The sequence below is a fragment of the Ovis aries genome, chromosome 8, assembly GCF_016772045.2.
Source record: "Ovis aries strain OAR_USU_Benz2616 breed Rambouillet chromosome 8, ARS-UI_Ramb_v3.0, whole genome shotgun sequence".
NCBI classification, from domain to species: Eukaryota; Metazoa; Chordata; class Mammalia; order Artiodactyla; family Bovidae; genus Ovis; species Ovis aries.
In genome coordinates this window covers 47,080,736-47,108,547 of record NC_056061.1, presented here as the reverse complement: position 1 = coordinate 47,108,547, position 27,812 = coordinate 47,080,736, and the positions used below count along the sequence as shown (strand labels likewise).

The window sequence follows — 27,812 nt, the reverse complement described above, 5'->3', positions numbered from 1 at the left end:
TATCACAGGTGCCCAATAAGTATTTGTGGAGGAATGATGAATAAGCAGATGTATTTACTAAAGTGAAGGCAGAGTTTATAAGGATGTGTATGCATAGATGTGTAGGTTAGAAGGCTAACAGGTTGATAAAGAAATGAAGTAATGTAATTTAGATAGACTACAAGAAATCAGGTTGCTAATGCGCATAAGTATAATGATGTACACTGTGTTATACTTCATATAAATCAGGGTTCATTGAAATTGTGAAGAGAATCCAATTAACCAAAAATCTGAATTTGAGGAAAGCTTCTCAAAAATCATTTAAAAATTTTAAGATGGCATTAAGTATTAGGAGTCTGACTTTTCAGTTTTTATTCTATTTTGTATAAGCCAAACAGGCTGCTGGAGCTGAACACCTCATGGCTCTTTTGCTGATATAAATCATTCACCAGTTTTATGACCAAGTTTAGAGTAACAATCTGAATTTTATTACAAACAAAAATAAATCTAAAAAGCTTCCTTCAATTACATAGTATGCACAAGGATTTCTGCATTACATCATTTTACATAAAATGTTCTGAATGACAGAAGTAGAACTTCCTACCATTTGAAGAGAGGAGCTGACCGCTGAAAACCACACACATTTACAGAAAGAAACAAAAGTTTCACAGGCAAGGCCTGTGATCTCTGGCTACAGGCAGGAGCTGAAACTAGGAACACAAAAGAAACTTGGAGAAACAGAAAAGACATTCAATGCTCTAAAATACTTCAGCAAAAATAGTCAAACATTTGTAAACAACTTTTAAACAGATCTCTCCAATATACTATGTGGCTATAAGGTAAATATTCTCAACTGATTTTTATTTGACTCAAAAAGTCTATTTTAACTGCTGAGGAGCATTTCCCTGTAAGTTAGATAAAAGCTTTGTTTTCTTCCCCTGGAGGCAAAAATAAAATGTAATTAGTGCTCATTCAAGGACTGCTTGAGAATTTTTCAGACTAGGACCTTTTAGATACTTCCATGTCTGTTAGCTATTTCCATCCCCCCAAAATACATGAGTTAGAAGAAATGGTAAAACCAGAATTAATAACAAATTTGGTTCCTTGTTAACATCTCTGAAGGGCTGACGGGTAAGAACACTGGTTAAACTGGATACAGATTTTAACTAACCCTGCTATCTTTTTTTTCCCTTCATCAAGAACAATAAGGACTTAAAAACATGAGCCTGGCAACGCAAGAACTTAGAAACAAAGTAAGGCTGAATTGTACTCAGTGCGCAGGACAACTGCAGTACTGGAAACCCCAGGAACATACTGTGAACAGACACATGAGGGTTTAACAGCCTTTTCTGCATTTGGCACCATGACTTAAAACTACTATTTTCTTCCATTTACCTATTTGGGATATTTTTATGAAGTGACTGCATATGATAATAATAATAAACTTTCCCTTTAACTTTGTAATGTATAACAAAAACACATTAATGACCAGAAATAAAATCTGCAATCTGCTAAATCCTAATGGAAAAGTTCCATCTTAGCATCCACGCTTGGCTATCTCATGCTCTGAGATGATTAGAAAAGTCTCTAAACACTGGCTAGGTCCCTTTTGGTGGAGTGACAGATGTACAAACAAGCGCAATACTATGAAAGAGTGAAGCTTTTCCGTAAAGTTATTCTCCATGTCAATTTTATTTGACTACTGATACATTGAGCCTAATATCACCTTTGGCTAGGTAATTAAATTATTTGGGAATGAAAACCCTCTATTTATTTAAATGAAGTAATAGTCAATATTTATTGATATTTGCCAGAAACTTTTAAATAATAGATTCTGAAGAAGCTAAAAATGACACAGTTAAGTACAAACTGTCCTTTACCTTTATTGCTTGTATACACAAGGAATACATTATAAAACTCAGTGGGAAGAGGAAAAAATAATGGAAGAAAAAGTTACCTGCTTTAGTATTTTTAAGAATAGTTTTGATAACTTCTTAGATCAACTTGCTTATCTGAAACAGAGCAAAACTACAATACAATCACAATATAATTCTAATAATCATAGCAATTATGCTTTCATTTTAAATTTTCTCTTCATAAAACATTAATGCTATAAAAATGAGGTTGATGACATCCCTATTTAAAAGACACATTGTACTGGTATCAAAACGTAGTTTATTTTAATACCAACTGAAAAAATAGAGCTTATATAGTCTATTATTTCAACGAAATTTTATTATTACTTTTACTTTCAAAGTTGGTAGCAAAGTTACTGTTAACAATATAAATTTTTTCTTTATAAGTGAAATTCCTTTAAAAGTGTTGAAAGGCATTCTAGGATGGGCTTGCAAGGAAAATCAATCATTCCAATATTGATAAATAGGATACTTGATGAATTGAGACTTATTCCTTTAACTTCCTCACTAACTTGTCCTGATTTGTTAGGTTTTTTACTCATTTGGTATCATATAAGTAGTTTAGGCCTGAGCCTTTTAGCTGGAGCAATTATTTCCATTTTCCATGATTTCTCTTCAGTTTTTCAAATATACAATAAAACAATACAATAATCACTGCAGGAAGGAATGATCGGTTAAGTTGGATCATGTTCATTTACCTTTTAATTTCATTTAAAGGATATTAACATTAGAGTCATAAAAGCTTTATAGTTTCAGCACACATACACGCAATCACAGAATTAAAAATCTTTATACCTTTTAAAAAAAGGGTTCCACTTTGTTCAATGTATCATAGTCAAATTTAAGTCTAAAGAAATACACTTCTATTAAATACAGCGGCCATCACTTACCTTAAAGTTTATGGATAAAGTTCAGTACTGATCCAAGGATGCTGGCATCAAAGCCCTCCCTTTCAACTATCCCTAAAGTTTCTGCATTTCTATAATGTACCACCAATTATTCTAGATTTATAATACCCTGTCTTTAACTTGGTATATACCATCTTTTAGATAAAAAGATTACTGGTTGTTTGAGATGAGATACAAGAACAAAATCATTCTTGAGGTTCCACCTCGAAAAAAAGACGATGTTTGCTCATAGCAGCTAGTTTGACACCCCTGTTTTCCTTAGGCTAGCCTTCACACAACGAGCATGCATATACAGGCATGGTTCACTGCATCTGTTCTGAAGTTGCGAACTGCTGCTTATTCAAGTACAGATGCCCCCATGTGATGTAAGGAGACAGTTGAATTGCATGTCCACCATGAGAAAAGGAAAATAAACGATGAAACAAATGCAGCAAATATAGGCAGCTGGCATTCAGAACACGCCAAAAAGCTAACACGCATGAACTGTCATTATAAGGGTTTTTCTTTCCTTTAAAAAAAAAAAAAAGTCTTTCTTTGCATATTTTGAAATTTAAGGGTCCCAGAGAATCATGAAGTGCCTTGTCGTTTTTGCTGCTGACTCCTGATGACCTCTAGCTGTTTTTTGCATTGCTGATAGTAAGTTGAAAGGCTTTTGTTTTCATCTAAAAGCTTTTTATGTTCCTGTACCAGACGAGATGTATTTTGCTGGTCCTTTTCATCCTGGTCCAGTTCTGCAACTAGTTCCTGCCTAAAAACAAATACCACACATTACATAGGATGGAAATATTCCTACCTTAACAGCTGGTGATGAAAGCTCTAATTAATTAGAACTTTGATTCTGGGTCTATCATTATATATCTTAGGTACACTGCTGCTGCTGCTACTAATGGAGAAGGCAATGGCACCCCACTCCAGTACTCCTGCCTGGAAAATCCCAGGAATGGAGGTTAGGTACACTAGTCAGACACAATTATGATAGAAACTATCATCTACTCTTCTAGCATACCCATACAAATATCATACTCCTTTTAATAAGCCTAACTGTACTGAGATAAGTAGTGAAAACAGATAAAGTGGTATAATAAAGTTCCAGAAAATTTCATTTGTTATCCCTTGTATGTAGGAAGGAAGAAAAAAGTCTGGGAAGAGCTTACTCTGGCTACACTTGGAAGTAACCCTTGGAAGTTTTAATCATTCACATTTGACTTTCACATTCCCGTTTTCATATGCAAAGTTGAAGTCACAATTCTATTCAACTACAATGCAGTGGTAGCTAATAAAACATTGGCAAGATAATTAAAATAGGTGCTATCTAACTTAAATCTATTTCCTACTTTGAAAATAATGAAATGAATACAAAGTACCACACTTGCAATTATTTTTGAGAAAAACCAGAGTCTTTTACAGCTTGATAAACTTCTTTAAGTGCCTTTTATTTAAACGATAGTATATATTAGTTCCTAAAGGGGCCCTACTAGAAACAACTGAATAATTAATGAAAGGCTCTCCAACAAAAATTTACTAGTAACATTTCTTAAAGTACTTAAAACAGATTAAAACTACCATGAGAAAATACTTGAGGAGATAATAGTTGAAAATTTCCCTAAAATGGGAAGGAAATAATCACCCAAGTCCAAGAAACCCAGAGAGTCCCAAACAGGATAAACCCAAGGCAAAACACCCCAAGACACATATTAATTAAAATTAACAAAGATCAAACACAAAGAACAAATATTAAAAGCAGCAAAGGAAAAACAACAAACACACAAGGGGATTCCCATAAGGATAACAGCTGATCTTTCAATAGAAACTCTTCAGGCGAGGAGGGAATGGCAAGACATACCTAAAGTGATGAAAGAAAATAACCTACAGCCCAGATTACTGTACCCAGCAAGGATCTCATTCAAATATGAAGGAGAAATCAAAAGCTTTACAGACAAGCAAAAGCTGAGAGAATTCAGCACCACCAAACCAACTCTCCAACAAATGCTAAAGGATATTCTCTAGACAGGAAACACAAAAAGGGTGTATAAACTCAAACCCAAAACAATAAATGGCAGCAGGATCATACTTATCAATAATTACCTTAAATGAAAATGGGCTGAATGCCCCAACCAAAAGACAAAGACTGGCTGAATGGATACAAAAAAAAGACACCTATATATGTTGTCTACAAGAGACCCACCTCAAAACAGGGGACACATACAGACTGAAAGTGAAGGGCTGGAAAAAGATATTCCGTGCAAACAGAGACCAAAAGAAAGCAGGAGTAGCAATACTCATAAGAGATAAAATAGACTTTAAAACAAAGGTTGTGAAAAGAGACAAAGGAGGACACTACATAATGATCAAAGGATCAATCCAAGAAGAAGATAGAACAATTATAAATATATATGCATACAACATTGGAGCACCGCAATATGTAAGACAAATGCTAACAAGTATGAGAGGGGAAATTAACAATAATTAGTGGGAGACTTTAATACCCTCCTCACAAGCATGGATAGATCAAATAAACAGAAAATTAACAAGGAAATGCAAACTTTAAATGATACAATAGACGAGTTAGACCTAACTGATATCTATAAGACATTTCACCCCAAAACAATAAGAAATCAAAAAAGAAATAAAAATATGCATAGAAATGAATGAAAATGAAAACACAACAACCCCAACCTATGGGACACTGTAAAAGCAGTGCTAAGGGGAAAGTTCATAGCAATACAGGCATACCTCAAGAAACAAGAAAAAAGTCAAATAAATAACCTAACTCTACACCTAAAGCAACTAGAAAAAGAAGAAATGAAGAACCCCAGGGTTAGTAGAAGGAAAGAAATCTTAAAAATAAGGGCACAAATAAATGCAAAAGAAACAAAAGAGACCATAGCAAAAATCAACAAAGCCAAAAGCTGGTTCTTTGAAAGGATAAATAAAATTGACAAACCATTAGCCAGACTCATCAAGAAGCAAAGAGAGAAAAATCAGATCAATAAAATCAGAAATGAAAATGGAGAGATCACAACAGACAACACAGAAATACAAAAGATCATAAGAGACTACTATCAGCAACTATATGCCAATAAAACAGACAACATGGAAGAAATGGACAAATTCTTAGCAAAGTACAACTTTCCAAAACTGAACCAGGAAGAAATAGAAAATCTTAACAGACCGATCACAAGCATGGAAATTGAAACTGTAATCAGAAATCTTTCAGCAAACAAAAGCCCAGGTCCAGACGGCTTCACAGCTGAATTCTACCAAAAATTTCGAGAAGAGCTAACACCTATCCTACTCAAACTCTTCCAGAAAATTGTAGAGGAAGATAAATTTCCAAACTCATTCTATGAGGCCACCATCAGCCTAATGCCAAAACCTGACAAAGATGCCACAAAAAAAGAGAACTACAGGCCAATATCACTAATGAACATAGTTGCAAAAATCCTTAACAAAATTCTAGCGATCAGAATCCAACAACACATTAAAAAGATCATACACCTTGACCAAGTGGGCTTTATCCCAGGGATGCAAGGATTCTTCAATATCCGCAACTCAATCAGTGTAATACACCACATTAACAAATTGAAAAATAAAAGCCATATGATTATCTCAATAGATGCAGAGAAAGCCTTTGACAAAATTCAACATCAATTTATGATAAAAACTCTCCAGAAAGCAGGAATAGAAGGAACATACCTCAACATAATAAAAGCTATATATGACAAACTCACAGCAAACATTATCCTCAATGGTGAAAAATAGAAAGCATTTCCCCTAAAGTCAGGAACAAGACAAGGGTGCCCACTTTCACCTTTACTATTCAACATAGTTTTGGAAGTTTTGACCACAGCAATCAGAGCAGAAAAAGAAATAAAAGGAATCCAAACTGGAAAAGAAGAAGTAAAACTCTCACTGTCTGCAGATGACATGATCCTCTACACAGAAAATCCTAAAGACGCCACCAGAAAACTACTAGACCTAATCAATGAATACAGTAAAGTTGCAGGATATAATCAACACACAGAAATCCCTTGCATTCCTATACGCTAATAATGAGAAAATAGAAAGAGAAATTAAGGAAACAATTCCATTCACCATTGCAACGAAAAGAATAAAATACTTAGGAATATATCTATAAAGAAACTAAAGACCTATATATAGAAAACTATAAAACACTGGTGAAAAAAATCAAGGATGACACTAACAGATGGAGAAATATACCATGTTCATGGATCGGAAGAATCAATATAGTGAAAATGAGTATACTACCCAAAGCAATTTATAGATTCAATGCAATTCCTATGAAGCTACCAACAGTATTTTTCACAGAGCTAGAACAAATAATTTCACAATTTGAATGGAAATACAAAAAACCTTGAATAGCCAAAGCAATCTTGAGAAAGAAGAATGGAACTGGAGGAATCAACCTGCCTGACCTCAGGCTCTACTACAAAGCCACAGTCATCAAGACAGTATGGTAGTGGCACGAAGACAGAAATATAGATCAATGGAACAAAATAGAAAGCCCAGAGGTAAATCCACGCACCTATGGGCACCTTATCTTTGACAAAGGAGACAAGAATATACAATGGATTAAAGACAATCTCTTTAACAAGTGGTGCTGGGAAAACTAGTCAACCACTTGTAAAAGAATGAAACTAGAACACTTTCTAACACCATACACAAAAATAAACTCAAAATGGATGAAAGATCTAAATCTAAGACCAGAAACTATAAAACTCCTAGAAGAGAACATAGGCAAAACACTCTCCAACATATATCACAGCAGGATCCTCTATGACCCACCTCCCAGAGTATTGGAAATAAAAGCAAAAATAAACAAATGGGACCTAGTTAAACTTAAAAGCTTCTGCACAACAAAGGAAACTATAAGCAAGGTGAAGAGACAGCCTTCAGAATGGGAGAAAATAATAGCAAATGAAGCAAATGACAAACAACTAATCTCAAAAATATACAAGCAACTCCAGCAGCTCAATTCCAGAAAATTAAACGACCCAATCAAAAAATGAGCCAAAGAACTAAATAGACATTTCTCCAAAGAAGACATACAGATGGCTAACAACACATGAAAAGATGCTCAACATCACTCATGATCAGAGAAATGCAAATCAAAACCACAATGAGGTACTATTTCAGGCCAGTCACAATGGCTGTGATCCAAAAGTCTACAAGCAATAAACGCTGGAGAGGGTGCGGAGAAAAGGGAACGCTCTTACACTGTTGGTGGGAATGCTAACTAGTACAGCCACTATGGAGAACAGTGTGGAGAGTCCTTAAAAAACTGGAAATAGAACTGCCTTATGACCCAGCAATCCCACTGCTGGGCATACACACTGAGGAAACCAGAACTGAAAGAGACACATGTACCCCAGTGTCCATCGCAGCACTGTTTATAATAGCCAGGACATGGAAGCAACCTAGATGTCCATCAGCAGATGACTGGATAAGAAAGCTGTGGTACATATACACAATGGAGTATTACTCAGCCATTAATACATTTGAATCAGTTCTAATGAGGTGGATGAAACTAGAACCTATTATACAGAGTGAAGTAAGCCAGAAAGAAAAACACCAATACAGTATACTAATGCACATATATGGAACTTGAAAGATGGTAATGATAACCCTGTATTCGAGACAGCAGAAGAGACACAGATGTATAGAACAGTCTTTTGGACTCTGTGGGAGAGGGACAGGGTGGGATGATTTGGGAGAATGGCATTGAAACATGTATAATATCATACATGAAATGAGTCGCCAGCCCAGGTTCAATGCATGATACTGGAGGCTTGGGGCTGGTGCACTGGGACGACCCAGAGGGATGGTATGGGGAGGGAGGAGGGAGGGGGGTTCAGGATGGGGAACATGTGTATACCTGTGGTGGATACATGTTGATGTATGGCAAAACCAATGCAATATTGTAAAGTGATTAACCTCCAATTAAAATAAATAAAAAAAAGATTAAAACTGCCATATTTTTTATAGTGTCCCTCAATTCATCCTGTTTTTTTTCCTCCAGCATAGAATTCCTCTTTCAGTACAGATTAAACATGTGACATAAGAAATAGCTTTTTTCCTTAACATAAAGTGTGACAAAATTCCATTATTCTACAGTTCACACAGTTTAATATTTAATCTATTTAGCTTTACCTTTAAAATGTTAAGTTGAATTCAAAATCATTGTATTAGAAAATTGTGAAAAAACCCTTTTTCTCCCTTCTTGAAAATACCACCATAAATCAGTGTCAAAGGAGTAAAATTTCATGAAGGTCATGTTTAAGAAAACGGAAACATTGTTTCTTAAGAATCTCTAGTAGAGAAGAATGGAAATGGGACTGTAATTCTTTAAAAGGGGAGAAAAGTAGTCTATTTCCCAGAGCAACCTGTGACTATTGAACTCCTCAGAAAAACACTCAGAGATGAAATAAAGCCCTCTAATATAGTCATTCTACTCTCTGAAACATACACCTGGAGAGACTATATCTACCAAAATGTTTCTAAGATAAAGCACAACTAAACATTAGTAAATCAAATTACTTTACCTGTGTCCAAGGACAATAAATCCGTTTACCAATAAATCTAAATAGCTTTTAACTTTTAAATTCTAAGGACATAAAATACATGGTTAAGAGCACCTATTTATTTCCCTTATGTCTTGCTAATATAATAAAATTCAGTCAAGAGTTCAGTTGTACATGGAAAATTAGCCAGGGGTGTTTAAAAAACATAAACATAGAAGATTCTTTAAAAAGCTAGGACTAAAACTACCATATGACCCAGCAATCCCACTCCTAGGCATATACCCTGAGGAAACCGAAACTGAAAAAGACACATGTATCCCATTCATTGCAGCACTATTTACAATAGCTAGAACATGGAAGCAACCTAGACGTCCATTGACAGATGAACAGATAAAGAAGTTGTGGTACATAAACACAATGGAATATTACTCAGCCATAAAAAGAAACACATTTGAGTCAGTTCTGATGAGGTGGATGAACCCAGAACCTATTATACAGAGTGAAGTGAGTCAGAAAGAGAAAGGTAATATGGTATTCTAATGCATATATATATGGAATCTATAAAAATGGCACTGAAGAATTAGGGCAGCAATGGAGAAACAAACATAGAGAACAGACTTATGGACATGGGGAGAGGGGAAGAGAGGGTGAGATGTATGGAAAGAATAACGTAGAAACTGACATTACCATATGTAAAACAGATAGCCAATGGGAATTTGCTGTGTGGCTCAGGAAACTCAAACAGGGGATCTGTATCAATCTAGAGGGGTGGGATGGCGAGGGAGATGGGAAGGAGGTTCAAAAGGGAGGGGATATATGCATACCTATGGCTGATTCATGGTGAGGTTTGACAGAAAGCAACAAAATTCTGTAAAGCAATTATCCGTTAATAAAAAAATAAAAAAGAAGATAAAAAAACATAAACATAGAGAAAAGCTCCACATGAGAAATGTACTTCATGATTAATACTAAGAATTATGGTTTTCATGTCTTTAAACAATACTGCACCTTCAGTTCAGTTAGGTTCAGTCACTCAGTCGTGTCCAACTCTTTGCGACCCCATGAATCGCAGCACGCCAGGCCTCCCTGTCCATCACCAAACCAGGAGTTCACTCAGACTTGTGTCCATCAAGTCAGTGATGCCATCCAGCCATCTCATCCTCTGTCGTCCCCTTCTCCTCCTGCCCCCAATCCCTCCCAGCAGCAGAGTCTTTTCCAATGAGTCAACTCTTCGCATGAGGTGGCCGAAGTACGAGAGTTACAGCTTTAGCATCATTCCTTCCAAAGAACACCCAGGGCTGATCTTCAGAATGGGCTGGCTGGATCTCCTTGCAGTCCAAGGGACTCTCAAGAGTCTTCTCCAACACCACAGTTCAAAAGCATCAATTCTTCGGCACTCAGCCTTCTTCACAATCCAACTCTCATATCCATACATGACCACTGGAAAAACCATAGCCTTGACTAGACGGACCTTAGTTGGCAAAGTAATGTCTCTGCTTTTGAATATACTATCTAGGTTGGTCATAACTTTTCCTCCAAGGAGTAAGCGTCTTTTAAAATTTCATGGCTGCAGTCACCATCTGCAGTGATTTTGAAGCCCCCCAAAATAAAGTCTGACACTGTTTCCACTGTTTCCCCATCTACTTCCCATGAAGTGATGGGACCAGATGCCATGATCTTCCTTTTCTGAATGTTGAGCTCTAAGTCAACTTTTTCACTCTCCTCTTTCACTTTCATCAAGAGGCTTTTTAGTTCCTCTTCACTTTCTGCCATAAAGGTGGTGTCATCTGCATTATCTGAGGTTATTGATATTTCTCCCAGCAATCTTGATTCCAGGTTGTGCTTCAGTGTTTCTCATGATGTACTCTCCATAGAAGTTAAATAAGCAGGGTGACAATATACAGCCTTAACGTACTCCTTTTCCTATTTGGAACCAGTCTGTTGTTCCATGTCCAGCTCTAACTGTTGCTTCCTGACCTGCATACAGATTTCTCAAGAGGCAGGTCAGGTGGTCTGGTATTCCCATCTCTCTCAGAATTTTCCACAGTTTATTGTGATCCACACAGTCAAAGGCTTTGGCATAGTCAATAAAGAAGAAATAGATGCTTTTCTGAAACTCTCTTGCTTTTCCATGATCCAGCGGATGTTGGCAATTTGATCTCTGGTTCCTCTGCCTTTGCTAAAACCAGCTTGAACATCAGGAAGTTCACGGTTCACGTATTGCTGAAGCCTGGCTTGGAGAATTTTGAGCATTACTTTACTAGCGTGTGAGATAAGTGCAATTGTGCAGTAGTTTGAGCATTTTTGGCATTGCCTTTCTTTGGAACTGGAATGAAAACTGACCTTTTCCAGTCCTGTGGCCACTGCTGAGTTTTCCAAATTTGCTGGCATATTGAGTACAGCACTTTCACAGCTTCATCTTTCAGGATTTGAAATAGCTCAACTGGAATTCCATCACCTCCACTAGCTTTGTTTGTAGTGATGCTTTCTAAGGCCCACTTGACTTCACATTTTAGGATGTCTGGCTCTAGATTAGTGACCACATCATCATGATTATCTGGGTCGTGAAGATCTTTTTTGTACAGTTCTTCTGTGTATTCTTGCCACCTCTTCTTAATATCTTCTGCTTCTGTTAGGTCCAGACCATTTCTGTCTTTTATCAAGCCCATCTTTGCATGAAATGTTCCTTTGGTATCTCTAATTTTCTTGAAGAGATCTCTAGTCTTTCCCATTCTGTTCCTCTATTTCTTTACATTGATCGCTGAAGAAGGCTTTCTCATCTCTTCTTGCTATTCTCTGGAACTCTGAATTCAGATGCTTATATGTTTCCTTTTCGCCTCTCTTCTTTTCGTAGCTATTTGTAAGGCCTCCCCAAAGAGCCATTTTGCTTTTTTGCATTTCTTTTCCATGGGGATGGTCTTGATCCCTGTCTCCTGTACAGTGTCACGAACCTCATTCCATAGTTCATCAGGCACTCTATCAGATCTAGGCCCTTAAATCTATTTCTCACTTATACTGCATAATCATAAGGGATTTGATTTAGGTCATACCTGAATGGTCTAGTAGTTTTCCCTACTTTCTTCAATTTATGTCTGAATTTGGTAATAGTCAGGTCCATGAGTCAAGGCAAATTGGAAGTGGTCAAACAAGAGATGGCAAGAGTGAACGTCGACATTCTAGGAATCAGCGAGCTAAAATGGACTGGAATGGGTGAATTTAACTCAGATGACCATTATATCTACTACTGCAGGCAGGAAATCCTCAGAAGAAATGGAGTAGCCATCATGGTCAACAAAACAGTCCGAAATGCAGTACCTGGATGCAATCTCAAAAACGACAGAATGATTTCTGTTCGTCTCCAAGGCAAACCATTCAATATCACAGTTATCCAAGTCTATGCCCCAACCAGTAATGCTGAAGAAGCTGAAGTTGAATGGTTTTATGAAGACCTATAAGACCTTTTAGAACTAACATCCAAAAAAGATGTCCTTTTCATTATAGGGGACTGGAATGCAAAAGTAGGAAGTCAAGAAACACCTGGAGTAACAGGAAAATTTGGCCTTGGAATGTGGAATGAAGCAGGGCAAAGACTAATAGAGTTTTGCCAAGAAAATGCACTGGTCATAGCAAACACCCTCTTCCAACAACACAAGAGAAGACTCTACACATGGACATCACCAGATGGTCAACACTGAAATCAGATTGATTATATTCTTCGCAGCCAAAGATGGAAAAGCTCTATACAGTCAACAAAAACAAGACCAGGAGCTGACTGTGGCTCAGATCATGAACTCCTTATTACCAAATTCAGACTGAAATTGAAGAAAGTAGGGAAAACCGCTAGACCATTCAGGTATGACCTAAATCAAATCCCTTATGATTATATTGCACCTTAGCAGATTTTAAACTCAAAATACCAATTATTTACTTTTATTCATAAAAGATACTTACTTTCTCTGTAATAACAATGCAATTTCTGTTTGGACTTTCATGTATTCCTGTGCCATCTTACAATGCTGTTCAAACACTGCCATAGATTCTTTGGAGTTTGGGCATGGTGCTAGAGGCTGGAAATAAATCACAAATGTTAAAAACATAATTAAATCAAATCTCAATATCTATTTGAGCGTTAAGACAGAGACTGTAATAAGCCTTTTATAGCATTGAAGCAATGATCTTTTAAAAATAAGCGTTAAATAAACCAGGCCTAGAAAAATCTCGGTGTCCTTTTGTCAGTGTTAACTCAGATCTTAAATTTATACTTGCTGTTTTCAAACTTTTGAACCATGACTACAGTACTCTTGACCTCTGGTTTTACATTTCAGTTGCCAAACTTTATTATACTGAAAGATGTTTACAGCTCTCACACTCAGGCAGAGAAGTGTATTACTTATATTTTAGTCACCATGAACATGCCAATGTATCACAAAATCTATTAAGGAGAAATGAGCTTACATGAGTTTTAAATTTTAATACACTAACAATGAAGAGCCAAGACCTATTCTTGGCAGCTGAACAAAGATATGAGTATTTTAAGGTGATTGTTGGATTAGAAACATATGATTCTGGCAATCTCACTGACTTGAGAATCAATTATTTCAATTTGATTTTTAAAAGTTTAAGGAGGCCAACTGAAAGCATAAATAAATGCACACACTATGACAAATAAGAACACAACCACCAGCTTTAAAGACAAACTTCTCTAAAAGGGAAAAAGGAAACCGCTGAGAGAGTACTCCTTTACCTGTAGTTGGTGATCCAGTGTAAGATAAGCCATTGGGATGGAATTATCTGATCCATTGGTATCTGGAATTACAGCATGTGTTTTATTTATTTTCTGTCATAAATAATTAAAAACAAAAAGCAAGAAAGCAGATGATTGTTTTTCCTAGAAGAAAGTTATTGCTACTGGTAATGTTTTATTTCTAAAGGTAAACAGAGGACATCCAATTACAGATAATTAGCGTACAACCATACTCTCATGCCTACAATTTAAGGTGGCTATGAACTGAACATCATATATTAAAGCATGTAAGCCCTTGTTTAATTAAAATCAAAAACAGTCGTATGGGACCTTTATATTTTAAATTCAGTCTTATGGACTCTACCTAACCAAGCCTCACATTCCTTCTCTCCTTGATCACGTTAAGTTTACTATAAGGCTATGTCAACTCCAGCAATTATCAGTGTTCCTTCACAGGGAAAGGGGGAAAGCAAGAGGCACATTCTTTTCCAGTGGGTCATCCTCAATTAGCAAAGATTCTAACTGTCCATCCCACTCCTGCCAATGAGAATCACTGCAGAGAACGAGAGGTGTTACTGATGGGAGTGTATTACACACATGGACAGCATGAAAAGTGTGATTTAATGTCATGTCAAAAAACAATTAAATGGGTTAACTCAAATAACCAACCAGCCAATTTATCAAAATATCTGAACACACAAGTTTTGTTTGTATTTCAAAAAGAGGTAAAACTACCACAACAACTTGCTGGAGAAACATGGCTCGCTCTCTTCCCAATATGAACATGTATATACGTTTCCAGGAGCAGGAAGGATAACTGGGAGGTAATATAGACTTTCCTATTTCAGAAGTAGCTGCTTCCCCAGTATTAACAGAGAATAAACGAGTTAAGCAAGTGAGCTATTCACTCTTTTTCTGCTAGAGACTCCAGGAAAGAGTGGTAGAGATGAAGGCAAGGTCAGGAAGACATCCAGGCACTTCCTCAAATACAATAAAAAACTAAGACAGTTAGATGGTTCAATAACCTCCTAAGTTACTGCTGACTGATATTCCAGTTTTTTTTTTTTTTTTTTTAAAGCCACTGAGAATGTGTTTTCAAATGACTCCAAAAGCTAAGCTAATTCAGAGCGGATGAGATATCGTATTTAAGAAATACCATGCAGTGCTAGCTAGCCTCTGGGGAGGACTCAACACATGGCAGTGGTTCTTCTTTCTTAATTATTGTCTTTGACACTAGGTGAAGAATTGGGAAAACAGGGCAATGTAACATATTCAGCTTTACATTTCAGATTTAAAAAGTCATGTTAAACTGCTGCTGTTGTTTAGTGGCTAAGTTGTGTGCTGGAGTTCAATAAAGAAGGAATAAGAGTATTGCCTTAGAGCTTTTACCCTAAAATCATATACTAATGCAAAGGCTTTTTTTTGAAACAGCTAAACAAGAAATACTTTTATTTCTCTGATGAAACCTCTCCCCACCCCCTACAATAGTTTCAAATAATGCCTCCACTGAATACTGCTTTTCACAAAATTAAACTTATTAAGTGATTTCCTCTGAACTTACTGGAAAAATTAAGTGTCTTCAAATTTAATTTAATATTTCCACTCTTATCACTCTTTCTTAAATCTTTGATACTTCATATATCATATTTAATCAGTCCCCTTTCCCCAATATGTATTTCAGAATTAAACATATCAATGTTTCACAGTACTGTTGGGGTTAAAAAAAAAAGTCCAAGGATTGTGCTATTTTCAAACAATTTTAAAGCCCTCTGATGGTGGGAATTAAGGTCCTTTACTAAATTTCATCTGTTCTCTGAATCCAAGAAGTGAGATTTCACCTTCTCACTTAAAATTGAAATTCAGCTTTCAGTTTCTGGTTACAAGGCTTTCCTGATAGCTCAGTTGGTAAAGAATCTGCCTGCAATGCAGGAGACCTGGATTCGATCTTTGGGTTGGCAAGACCCGCTGGAGAAGGGAAAGGCTACCCACTCCAGTACTCTGGCCTAGAGAATTCCATGGACTGTACAGTCCATGGGGTCCAAAGAGTTGGACATGACTGAGCAACTTTTACTTTCTGGTTTTAAGACAGCAAGGTTATTCCATGAAAGTTTGTCTTATAATGTTTTAATTGCTGATCAAATCTAACCTCTTTTCCTAAATATCAGAATTCATATTGAGTTGGTTAAGTTAGGCAAAACCTCTCGTCCAGTCTCTTAAACACGAAACTCATCACTATCTCATATTCTCTAAATATATGATCCCTTCAACTGGAATGCTGTCTTCTCCTTTCTGCTTTATGACTAAATAATAAATCTCACTATTTTTTTTAAAAAAGTCATGGACTATGTCAGGTCTTATCTATAACTAGTAAAATACTCAGCTTATACCGTAAATGTAGCAGTCTGTTACATACCATGATGAGTTTACTTTTAATGTGTCAGTACCATGACTCTAATCAGAATACAAACAAATGGGGCATGATTTATGTTTCAATCTTTGCAAAGTACTAGGTCCAGGACCATCTCTTGAGCGAGTGTCCCCTCACCACTGTGGCACCCTCTACTGGATCCAAGTATCTCTCTTACTAGCTGCTCTTGGGTATGCCCAATATACCAGAAGTAGAAACCCGTATTACAAGAGCACTATGCATTACAATTATTAATTATTTTGTTCTTTTCCTCTGAAAAACACAAAAAACTGCTGCCCTTTTAAATTAAAAAACCCAATTAACTAGGTTGTTTTAACTTAACATATGCACTTCTACATTTTTTTCTTGGTCAGTGGGCCTTGAAAGAAAAAGGTTTTACCTGTCTCTTCCCTACAATTTATTCTGTTAGCTTCATTATCAATATTTTTCTTAGAAACAGTGCAAAGCTGAACTTTATTATTTACAAACTTAAACCAGATTCTCAATACCTATAATTATATTCAAAATTATTTAAAAACAATAACCATACATTTATAGTATATTTCACAGCAGAGATGAAATTTAGTTGATACTGCAACCTGGACTTATGTATGATGTCTAGCTATTGGTATTTTGCAGTATTTTAGGTTCCAGAAAAGGAATAAAAAGAGATGGAAGTTGGAAGTAGAAGAACACATGAAATGGAATCACGGCAGTTAAATGAGAGAGATGTAGGAGAACCTTGATTTTACCCTCATGAATCTGCTACCTGCCCCACTTTGGGATGTCTAGGTTAGTCCAGGCTGAAATGAGGAGACCCAGCAAATGCTGTGATGCCAGGGCAAGTACACCCTCATTGAAGGATGTGTCAATCGAAAAGAGCTACTACTACCTGAATGTTAACAGTCAAATCTGTCAAGATCATTTCCCTGTCCCTTTCTGAGGAGAAGCATGTCATGATAAACATGTGCTGAGTAGTGGCGAATGTTCTGGGCAATCGGAGGCTGGGCTGTGATGGGAGTGAAACTTAGGAGTTTTTGCCACCACTAAATTTAAACTTTCTAAAACTAGGGAGTACACCCAAAGCTAAATATAGTTCTATCTTACATGACACAGAGAAAAGCCACCCAGTTAATTTTTTGAAATTACATTATGGACTTGACGATACCATGTCAAATATCTAAAAATACTTATAAGCAGAATTTCAGTTTGTAAAGACAGAAAGCTGACTTTTCAATTTCAATTTAATCACCATTATTAATTCCATTGTTGATCTGATATAAAATCCCAAATGGTTTAGTTTTTCAAGGTCTAAGAGATCATCTTCCCTCTCTGACACAATAACATATAAATAATTTTCATAGAAGAATATTCTGCATATTTATCAAGGTATCCTCTTAATGCTAAAGAAAAGTTAATTTTCTTATGGCACATAATTTCCTGGTTACCCATAATGAAACTATTTCATTACTACCTTCAGACAGACAGATTTTAATTCTTATATTCTGATTTTGATTAGTTAAGTTATTCATGTTGGGGAGTTTTAATAACTCTTACAGGCCTTTAAAAATCTATTTAACAGACTATTTATGTGACTGAAATGAGTCTCCCTCTCAGTTAAAAATGATTCAAAAGGTCAAAGGTCAGAAAAAAACATTTTTTTTTCTCACCGAGGTACACAATATCTTGTATTTTTAAAACAAAACACTGAGATGAAGATGATTACTTTACCATCTTGTTTTTAGTTATTCAAAAGATGAGAGTTTACTACTATCATTACTACCAGAAGGATAGATTGTAATAAAAAATCAGATTGAAACATCAAGAAGAGAGTATCTTCCTACTTAAAAAATCCCCAAACAAACCATCTTCAAAATACAGGTTTAGTATGGGGGACGTAGGGGGAGAACCACATGAGGAAAAGTAGTTTCTGTCTTAGTAGTCAAAAAGATATTTTAAAATTTATTGCTAAATATTTTATTTTAGGATTGTAGTAATAGGAAATATTTTATTAATGTTTTATTTTAGGATTTTATTAATAGGAAGATCTAAACTACAGTATAATGCCAGTCTTTATAAACACTAGACTAATCACATGATTAAATGAACATAAACATGACAGATTCAACTTCATAATGAGGAAATAAACTGGTCACCTGTGGAATCATCAGGGGTCCATGGATGACTGCGAGCTGGCTTTTCTGAGGTTGGTCCTGAGGTAGTGATCATTCTGACGCTAGGACTGGATGACCTACTGCTCACCTGTAGGAAGAAATAACAGGAGGAACAAAGTGTGATTTTGATATAAAAACAAAAACAACAAGAGAAAATTTCCATTCTAAGGCAAAGGAAAGACTTCTACTTTTATCAGAAGAGGTTCTAAAACACTTGCAAGAAATCAAATAGATCCTCTGGGAATATTATATTAATATATGTATGCTAACATTTTATATGCATTCACACATAATATCTCTTAGAAACCAATAAGCTTGCAAGAAAGTAAGGGAAAGGCTCTGAGACCAGAAATAAAGTCTAGCAAGTGCTTAAGCTGCTAGCCCTGAGCATTTCAGCTGAACCCCAATGGGCTGGAGCTTCTGTTCTGACTGCCTGCTATCCTCAGAGGAACAGGCGCAAAGTTTGGGGTCTTTGCACAATGGGAGTAGGACTGGAGAACCTCCCGCTTAAAGCTAAACCCAAGCAGGCCTCATTCTCAGTGAACTAGAAAAACAAAGCAACAAAGCCTACCCTACAAAAGCGGTAACAAGTAAATCTGTCGACCTTAAGTGGCAGCTCTGGGTACAGGGTAGAAAATGTAGCTGCCATCAATCAATAAAAGATTTCCAAACTTGATGGAAGATATGACAAATTCCAACCATAATAAAGCCCAAGCAGAAAAACATAAGGAGAAAACCTACATTACAGAGTTAAACACAGGCCATATTACAGTCAAATTCTAGAAAACAAAGAAAATAGAAGACAGTAAAATGCAGCCAGAGTGAAAAGATCATCCATGAAGGAATACCAGTTAGATCCTCAGCAGCAACAAGGAAGACAGAAGCAGAATATGTTCAAACTGCTGAAAGAAAACAATTGTCACCCTAGATTTGTTTAGTCATCAAAAATGGCAAGAATGAGGTCAAAATAACATTCTCAGATGAACAAAACCTGAGGTTACCACCCACAGACTCTTATCAAAAGAATTTACCATCCTGGTGAGATATTTTGATACTCTTGTGATATATAAAAGGGTCCAAAAACCAAACTATGCTCACAGTAAAAACCTGACCTTCATAGAAAGCAAGTTTGGTGTAAACATACTTGTGAACCCTATGCTTAAGAAGGGATTCCCAGGTGGCACAGTGGTAAGGAATCTGCCTATCAATGCAGGAGACATAAGAGATGCAGGTTCAATCTCTGGGTCAGGAAGATCCCTTGGAGGAGGATATGGCAACCCACTCCAGTATTCTTGCCTGGAGAATCCCATGGAGAGAGGAGCCTGGCAGGCTATAGTCCATAGGGTCGCAAAGAGTTGGACACAACTAAAGTGATTTAACACACACACACATGCTTAACAAAAGGGATTATGCATTCTTTTCAAGCACCCATGGAACACTTTTGCAAAATGATAAAAATGCTCACTAAGCAGCAGATAATTAGGTTGTTGTAACTGTAAGATGGGAATATGTGAGTAGACTTGTAGCACCTAACAATTCCTTTCCTAGTTCAAAATTACAGTTCTTTTACAAAACATAGACACTGACCAAGCCTGGTCACAAAGGTATTTTTCTCTTTGGGTGTATTTACAGGCTGTTCAGACATGAACTCCAACTTGGGCCTGAAATGCTTTATATTACTCTTAAAGTCTGTGATTCCTCAAAAACATGCAAATCTCCTAAGGGCATAGATCATGTGTATTTTTCTACTGGTCACTCCAGGATTAAGGAGATTGCTGAATAAATCATATAATGAATAAAAACCACATACATGGTAAAGAACCATATAAGACTCATTAAATAATAACACAAGCTTTTGGCATTCAGATGTAAGACTGGTGTTTAGGTTTATTTACCACTGATAGGAAGAAAAGTTATGACCAACCTAGATAGCATATTCAAAAGCAGAGACATTACTTTGCCAACTAAGGTCCGTCTAGTCAAGGCTATGGTTTTTCCTGTGGTCACGTATGGATGTGAGAGTTGGACTGTGAAGAAGGCTGAGCGCCGAAGAATTGATGCTTTTGAACCGTGGTGTTGGAGAAGACCCTTCAGAGTCCCTTGGACTGCAAAGAGATCCAACCAGTCCATTCTAAAGGAGATCAACCCTGGGATTTCTTTGGAAGGAATGATGCTAAAGCTGAAACTCCAGTCCTTTGGCCACCTCATGCATTGGAAAAGACTCTGCTGCTGGGAGGGATTGGGGGCAGGAGGAGAAGGGGACGACAGAGGATGAGATGGTTGGATGGCATCACTGACTCGATGGACGTGAATCTGAGTGAACTCCAGGAGATGGTGATGGACAGGGAGGCCTGGCGTGCTGCGATTCATGGGGTCACAGCGTTGGACATGCCTGAGCGACTGAACTGAACCGAACCACTGATATATAATAAGAATGAAAATATACACCATAGAGAATGGTGATGAAATAATCAACTGTTATTTTTAGGATGCTGTTAACCTCTGTAAACAAATAGATATGACATTATTCCTCAGTCCTTTAACCTTCTTTGTCTGAAAGCCAAGTCTTGATTTAATAAGAGTACAGTGATATGACCACAGTTATAATTTCTACTGCAAATACAGAGCAATTTTTCTTCAGAGTGCTAGAAGAAGAGGGTTTCAGTCAGCCTAATTTTATGTCAATATTTTAAATATAAATATTTGTGACATGTGAGAACCAGTATCAGTTGTGAGAAATTAAACAAGATAAAATACAAAGTATAAGAATGAATTCTGTACACTAAAAAAAAGGGTCACTGAGTATGTGGTATTAAAACAAATAATCCCACTTGAACCTAGTACGAATTATTATATTCCTTAAACTTAAATCTTTTCCAAGAGAATTCTTTGCTACTTTATTTCTCTCGTCTCATCTCATGCGCACACTCAGTAGTTCTACTTCAGATTTCCCAGGAGTTATAAAACTAAGAAATAAGGCTAATATTTCAGGTCATCTCAAAACTGGTCTTTCCTCAAGGCTATGCGAAAAGCTACAACTTAAATTTAAATCCATAAATTAACTAAACCAGTCTTTATATTTCAAGGAATGAGCATCTCAACAAGTAACACAATATGCTAACATTTGTATTAAAAAAAAAACAAACTAAAGAAATATTCAAAAGCAAACCATAACTTTATTTTTTGAATACCTGAAAAAATCCAAGGCATAAATCAGGACAGGTAATACTTTGATAATTTTAAAAAAGTATCAAACTGCTGGCAATTGAGTATGAAGGAAGTCTTATTTTTATAGTAGCTGTTTAAAAAAAAAAAATCACTGATGGCCATAAATGCTCTGAAACTACTAAAACTCATTTAGGTTGCTCCTTCCTTCAAGACATTTACAATTTGCTTCAAGACATTTATAATTCCTTTATTCTCAAAGGAACGGAAAAGTTCAATAAGAAATATATAGAGAAACTTGACTTACCACAAGGACTGGCTATGAAAGTGGTTATGAGGGTTCAGAAATGCCACACAGCAATTTAAGGAAGCAAAAGAATACTAAGCCAAATTTAAACTGCAGGGCGAGTGACCATCAGTAGACACGAACCCAAACTGGACTTGGACCAAAACTTTATAAAAACGAATTGGGAGTTATTTACAAACAAAAATAAAGCTTTGCTTTTTATGTTTCACCTGAAAGACTGGGAAAATATTTTCATAAATCAAGAATCTACGGCCAGGGTTACTATTAGACTGACATCTGAAAGCTATTTAAAACCCTCAGGAATCATCTTAGTTGCTAAAATTATAGGAGCATGAAACACAGAGATTAAATGTTGATTTCTATGATATTTTTGTGAAGTAACATCTGAAGAGCATAAATATTCAAAAGAAATGGATATCAGTAGGTAATGTGGATTTACAAGAGTACTTACTCCATCACGATAATCACTAATTAATTAAATCTAAAATATTCTTTTTAATCCAAAATTATGGGCTCAATCTAATTCTGGCTTCACCACAGTTTATTACAAGACAAATTTTAGAATTTTATTTTTCTTATATGGTCTTTAAATTCTCCAATAGGAAGGTACACTGTGAATTAGGAATTTTTAGGAAATATAATTATGTAGGCTTCTGATTTAGAGCTTGAACAGAACATTATTATAGACAAAAGAAATAGTATGAAAAATTGTATTCCGTAACTAAATAATGACAATGTATGATAGTACATCTCTAGATATGTGACAGAAGGCCTTTAAAGCAGACACTTTCTATAGTCTCTGTACAGAAGCTTCCCTTATGATACAGAAAGAAACGAATGCCAACGGATTTTACATCTTTTCAAGTAGTAGTTCTGCTTTATTTTTCTATAGTACTGTAGTGAGAATATGTGGTAAGAGAGCTGGAAGGCACAACATGGGGGTAGGCATACAAGCATGTACCAAGCATCTACTGGTGTGTCTGGTATTTTCACATGTTGTAAGAACCCTGAGAGGTGGACATTATTGACCCCACTGGTAGATAGTGTTGAAGCTCAGGGAAATAAAGGACTTGCTCAAAGCCATGTATCAGGTCAGTAAAGGTAGATTCTTGAGTTCACATAAAAATTAGTATGTCTGGTTCTCTGAATAATCACAATCGTATCATACTGCAGCTGTAATTTGTCATTGACTGCAGCACCCTCCAAGAGAAATCTTGAAAACAGATCTAGAAATTTATTATCACGGAGGATTAGCCTTGCTTAAAAATACGGTAAAAACTGATAAACAGTATTGAAATAATTAGTGATGATGCAGACCAAATGAAGCCAAAACACTTGAAAGTGAAGGGGTCTAGGATTACTTTACCATGCACTGCATTCAGTTTTATATGCAAGACAGAACGATAGAGTGTAGAGTTTGTGTGCTTTTGGAAGCAGATCTGGATTTAAAACTTGATTATAGCAAATACTAGCCAGTGCCAAGGGAAGTAAGACTTAGGTAAGTTTCTCTAAGGCTCAGTTTATCTATCTGCAAAATGGGGAAAATAAAAAGTACCAAACTTTCAACTTAAAATGTCAATAACATATTAAAGGCCTGGCAGTAAAGGCACAAAATGGGTGCACAGTAAATAAAAGGCAGTTGTTATTACTGAAGTTCTCCAGCTGATCTGGGTGTAAGTCTGATCTGCCCAAACAAGCTCCTGGGAGTCTGGGCCTTCTTGGTCTGTCAATGTACCCTGGTCAAAGCCTACCACGAATGCACCTACCTGTAGTGGAATGAGTTGGGTTTAGTATCTGTTGCTGCTGCTGAGTCGCTTTAGTCGTGTCTGACTCTGTGAGACCCCACAGACGGCAGCCCACCAGGCTCCCCCTGTCCCTGGGATTTTCCAGGCAAGAACACTGGAGTGGGTTGCCATTTCCTTCTCCAAAGCATGAAAGTGAAAATGAAGTCGGTCAGTCCTGTCTGACTCTTTGCGACCCCATGGACTGCAGCCTACCAGGCTCCTCCACCCATGGGATTTTCCAGGCAAGACTACTGGAGTGGGTTGCCATTGCCTTCTCCGTTAGTATCGGTTGCAGTAAAGCAAAGCACTCTCCCCGAGGCACTTTGGGGGTGTTTCTGTGATGGCACCCCACTCCAGTACTCTTGCCTGGAAAATCCCATGGACAGAGGAGCCTGGTAGGCTGCGGTCCACAGGGTTGCTAAGAGTCAGACACGACTGAGCAACTTCCCTTTCACTTTTCACTTTCATGCATTGGAGAAGGAAATGGCATCCCACTCCAGTGTTCTTGCCTGGAGAATCCCAGGGAAGGGGGAGCCTGGTGGGCTGCCGTCTATGGGGTTGCATAGAGTCAGACATGACTGAAGTGACTTAGCAGCAGCATACGGTAAAGCGTCTGTCTACAATGCGGGAGACCTGGGTTTGATCCCTGGGTTGGGAAGATTCTCTGGAGAAGGAAATGGCAACCCACTCCAGTACTCTTCCTAGAAAATCCCATGGACAGAGGAGCCTGGTGTCCATGGGGTTGCAAAGAGTCGGACACGACTGAGCGACTTCACTTTCACTTACTAGAGGGTCTAGGCTTTCGGTGAGTGATTTGAAGGAGGCCACAAGGAAGAAGGGGTTCACTCTAGATTGGCTACTGTCAGAAAGTAGCGGCAGTTCTACTGGGAGGCCAGAGCAGAGTGAGGGTAAAGCTGGTAACTAGTAGAGGAGCAGCAGGCACTCATATCTGCCGAGAGAGGGCAGTGTTTGGTTTTCTGTGGGTGGCACAGTGATCCTGTTTTCCATCTGTGCTTAGACAACACTGTAAAATGGCCCTGTTTTGTATCATTTTTCATGGTCTCAGAGTTACTTTGTCTACTGGTGTTCTGAGATACTGTTTATTTCGAGCTTCTAACAACACCAAGGCTTTAGTATGAGATCAGTTCCTCGACCAGGTGTGGCTTTTTTCTCAAATGGAGGCCAGATCCATTGCATATGCTTAATGAGCTTCCTGAATTAATAGAAACCTCAGTTAATTTAAAACTGAGATGTATGCTGTGTGATTCAATCTTTTACATGAACATTACACAAGCACTTTTAACTAAGAAGCTTGCTATGTTCACCATTCCTCCTCTCCATAGAAGTGGCAGTATAAAAACTGCCGATTTTAGTTGACAGATGGAAAGTTTAAATGATTTTATTAAGATCAATCTTGAATCAAGAGTCAAAGCAGAAACGCCTATCCGATCAATTTCCTCTATGAGATATAATATTGAACTTCATCAGGAAACTCTCTTTTCCTCTGATGACTATACTGGCTGGGCAAATACTTTTATGTTCTTTATCAATTTCCACGGCCAAAACAAACCAAAAAAACCCCTATGCATCTGTTTAATCACTGCCTAGCCAGACTTAAAAAAAAACTATACCTTCAATTTTGAAAATCCAGATTTGCATACTTTTCCTCTCCAAATAATGTTATTTTCATGAGTAACTAGAAAGATTTAATGGTCATTTATCATAAATAACATTTTCAAGGGAAAACGTTTTCATAGTATATTAAGATTACTATTTGTCACTCTCATCCCTAACTGGATATTAGGCATTTTAAGGTTGTCATACGTAAGTAATTCTGAATGAGTGGATCAATTTTAACACTGGCTAGGCAATGGTTGTACAGAACCTGTTTCACAACGAATTTTACCACTGTATCAAATACCCCTTATTCTAAACCTTTGAAGTATTCGGTGACAATGCATGCAAGTCTGCCTCAGTTCCAGAGTTCTACTATCTCATGTACACATAAATATACACACAAATGGTAATGATCGAAGTCTCAGGTCATACAGGATTTGTGAGCAAATAAGTAAGGTTTGGTATGGTCAGGTCAGTCCTGAAATACAGCGATGCCTTTATCCTAGTGGCAGATGCTCCTGAGCTGTCTTAGAGCAAGCCTCTCATTCTTAATCAAAGGGAGAATACTTTGCTAGAGTTTTTCATAACTGGAATGGCAATGGCAATAGTAAACAGCATTAAAAAGGCTGAGTTCATCAAACCTTTAAGGAATCAAAGCGAGTATCAGATGTCAAGCTATCTATTACTAAATGCCCTGATTAATACTTGAAGTATTTGAGGGGGAGAGAGTGGGAAATTTCATTTAAAAGTTCTGAGATCTCACAAAAGCAGATATACTGAAAAAGATGCTATTAAATTAATAAAATTAAGATTTAGGATAACTTAATATCATAATAAATTAGCATTACACACATATATTTATGCATATATATGCACACAGCTGTGCATATATGAATCTGAAGGTGTGTGTGGGCATTATGAGAAATATTTCCAGATATAAGTGAAGATCAAAGATACTTATTATTTAAATATCTCAAGTAGTTTCTGTTAGTTAAGCTAGTTGATGGCTAGAAAAGGCTTCCAAATTTTTACTAACAGCTACAAAGAATCTCTAAAATTTCAAGCATGCTATAAAAAAGAAGTAATAATAAAACATCTTTTAAGACGAAAAGTACTAACACATTTTACCAGAAATTAAATCACATAATCCTGTTATTTTTTATGTGGTATTTTTATCACTTCAGATGCATGCTACAGTATTAAAATTTATTTCGGCACAACTGAAAGCAAATCAACAACAAAACCTCATAATTAGTTCTCACTTCATTTTAAGAATATGATATAAATTATATATGCTAATTATTGATGTAAATAATAAAAAAGGCAATGATTGCTACTTTTATATACTTGGTTGGTTAAACTCTGCACCTGTTCAATAATGGCTTAAACTGCAGCACTGTCTGGGACATCTTCAAAGAGGTAAGGGGAGTTTAGAAAAGCATCCAGAAATATAAAGATGAAGAACAAAACCTGTAACAACTGGGATGGAAGCCCTGCTAGAGTTTATCCATCTGCTTAGTAAATACTGTCTTAAGGATGTTTAAAAATGTAAATCTAGAGTTGGACACGACTGAAGCGACTTAGCAGCAGTAGCAGCGGATATGACAAATTAAAAGATTAGTTAGAGTCCACCATGTATGGCAGTGCCTGTGACCCCAGAGAAGTGATGTCTTTACTGGGGGAATACTTAATCTCTTTAGTAAAAGGGAGGTTAACACTAATGATATATTTTGGAGGACAGTGTTAATGACAAATTGTCCTAAGCACAAAACCGAATACTTCCTTATTAAAGCATATATGAAAACCACATAACACACACATAGCACTATTGAATTAACCAATCTCTTCTTAGATTCAAGTTAATAATGGCATCTATACTTTTTTCCCCTTACATATTTAAGTTGATGATAATGAATTTCTCCATTATCATTTTAGGTCAACTTATAAAGCTTATTTTGCAGAGGATACATACTCCAGTTAATTTTTGATTTGTGCCCATCACTCATCTTCAAAGACAGAGAATTCGAATATTAAGTCTTACCTGACCAGGATCTGTTCCAGTAACAGTCAAGTCTTGGATGGATCTACGTCTTGGCTGCCCGTTGCCTTAAAAAAAAAAAAAAAATTTAAATACTGAAATCTATTCAGAGACAAGAAGGGTTTAACTGCTACAGTAGGAAGTTAGAATTTGCTGCTCCTTGGATCTACACAGAATGTGAGAAAAAACAAGTGTGTTCATAGTTAAAAAAAGAGAAAGAAAGATGTAAGT

General features: G+C 36.6%; 1 protein-coding gene across 11 annotated transcripts in view; it reads right to left on the bottom strand.

Moving 5' to 3' along the window:
- Window positions 1–444: 444 nt before the first annotated feature.
- MAP3K7 (mitogen-activated protein kinase kinase kinase 7) overlaps window positions 445–27,812 on the bottom strand; it is a 74,076-nt gene continuing 46,708 nt past the window's right edge. For 4 of the 11 annotated variants that reach the window (XR_009601623.1, XR_009601626.1, XR_001042183.5 and 1 more), the window contains 6 exons: window positions 27,585–27,649; window positions 18,653–18,758; window positions 14,090–14,151; window positions 13,297–13,412; window positions 2,786–3,551; window positions 445–1,991 (listed from right to left, as the gene is read on the bottom strand). Coding sequence is in view for 4 of the 11 variants with exons in the window: in XM_060419560.1 (XP_060275543.1) it covers window positions 3,371–3,551; window positions 13,297–13,412; window positions 14,090–14,151; window positions 18,653–18,758; window positions 27,585–27,649 (530 nt within the window). In the remaining 7 variants the exon portion in view is untranslated. Of the gene's footprint in view, window positions 3,552–13,296; window positions 13,413–14,089; window positions 14,152–18,652; window positions 18,759–27,584; window positions 27,650–27,812 lie in introns of all 11 variants that reach the window. The other 7 variants (XM_060419560.1, XM_060419561.1, XM_004011268.6 and 4 more) reach the window with 2 other exon arrangements.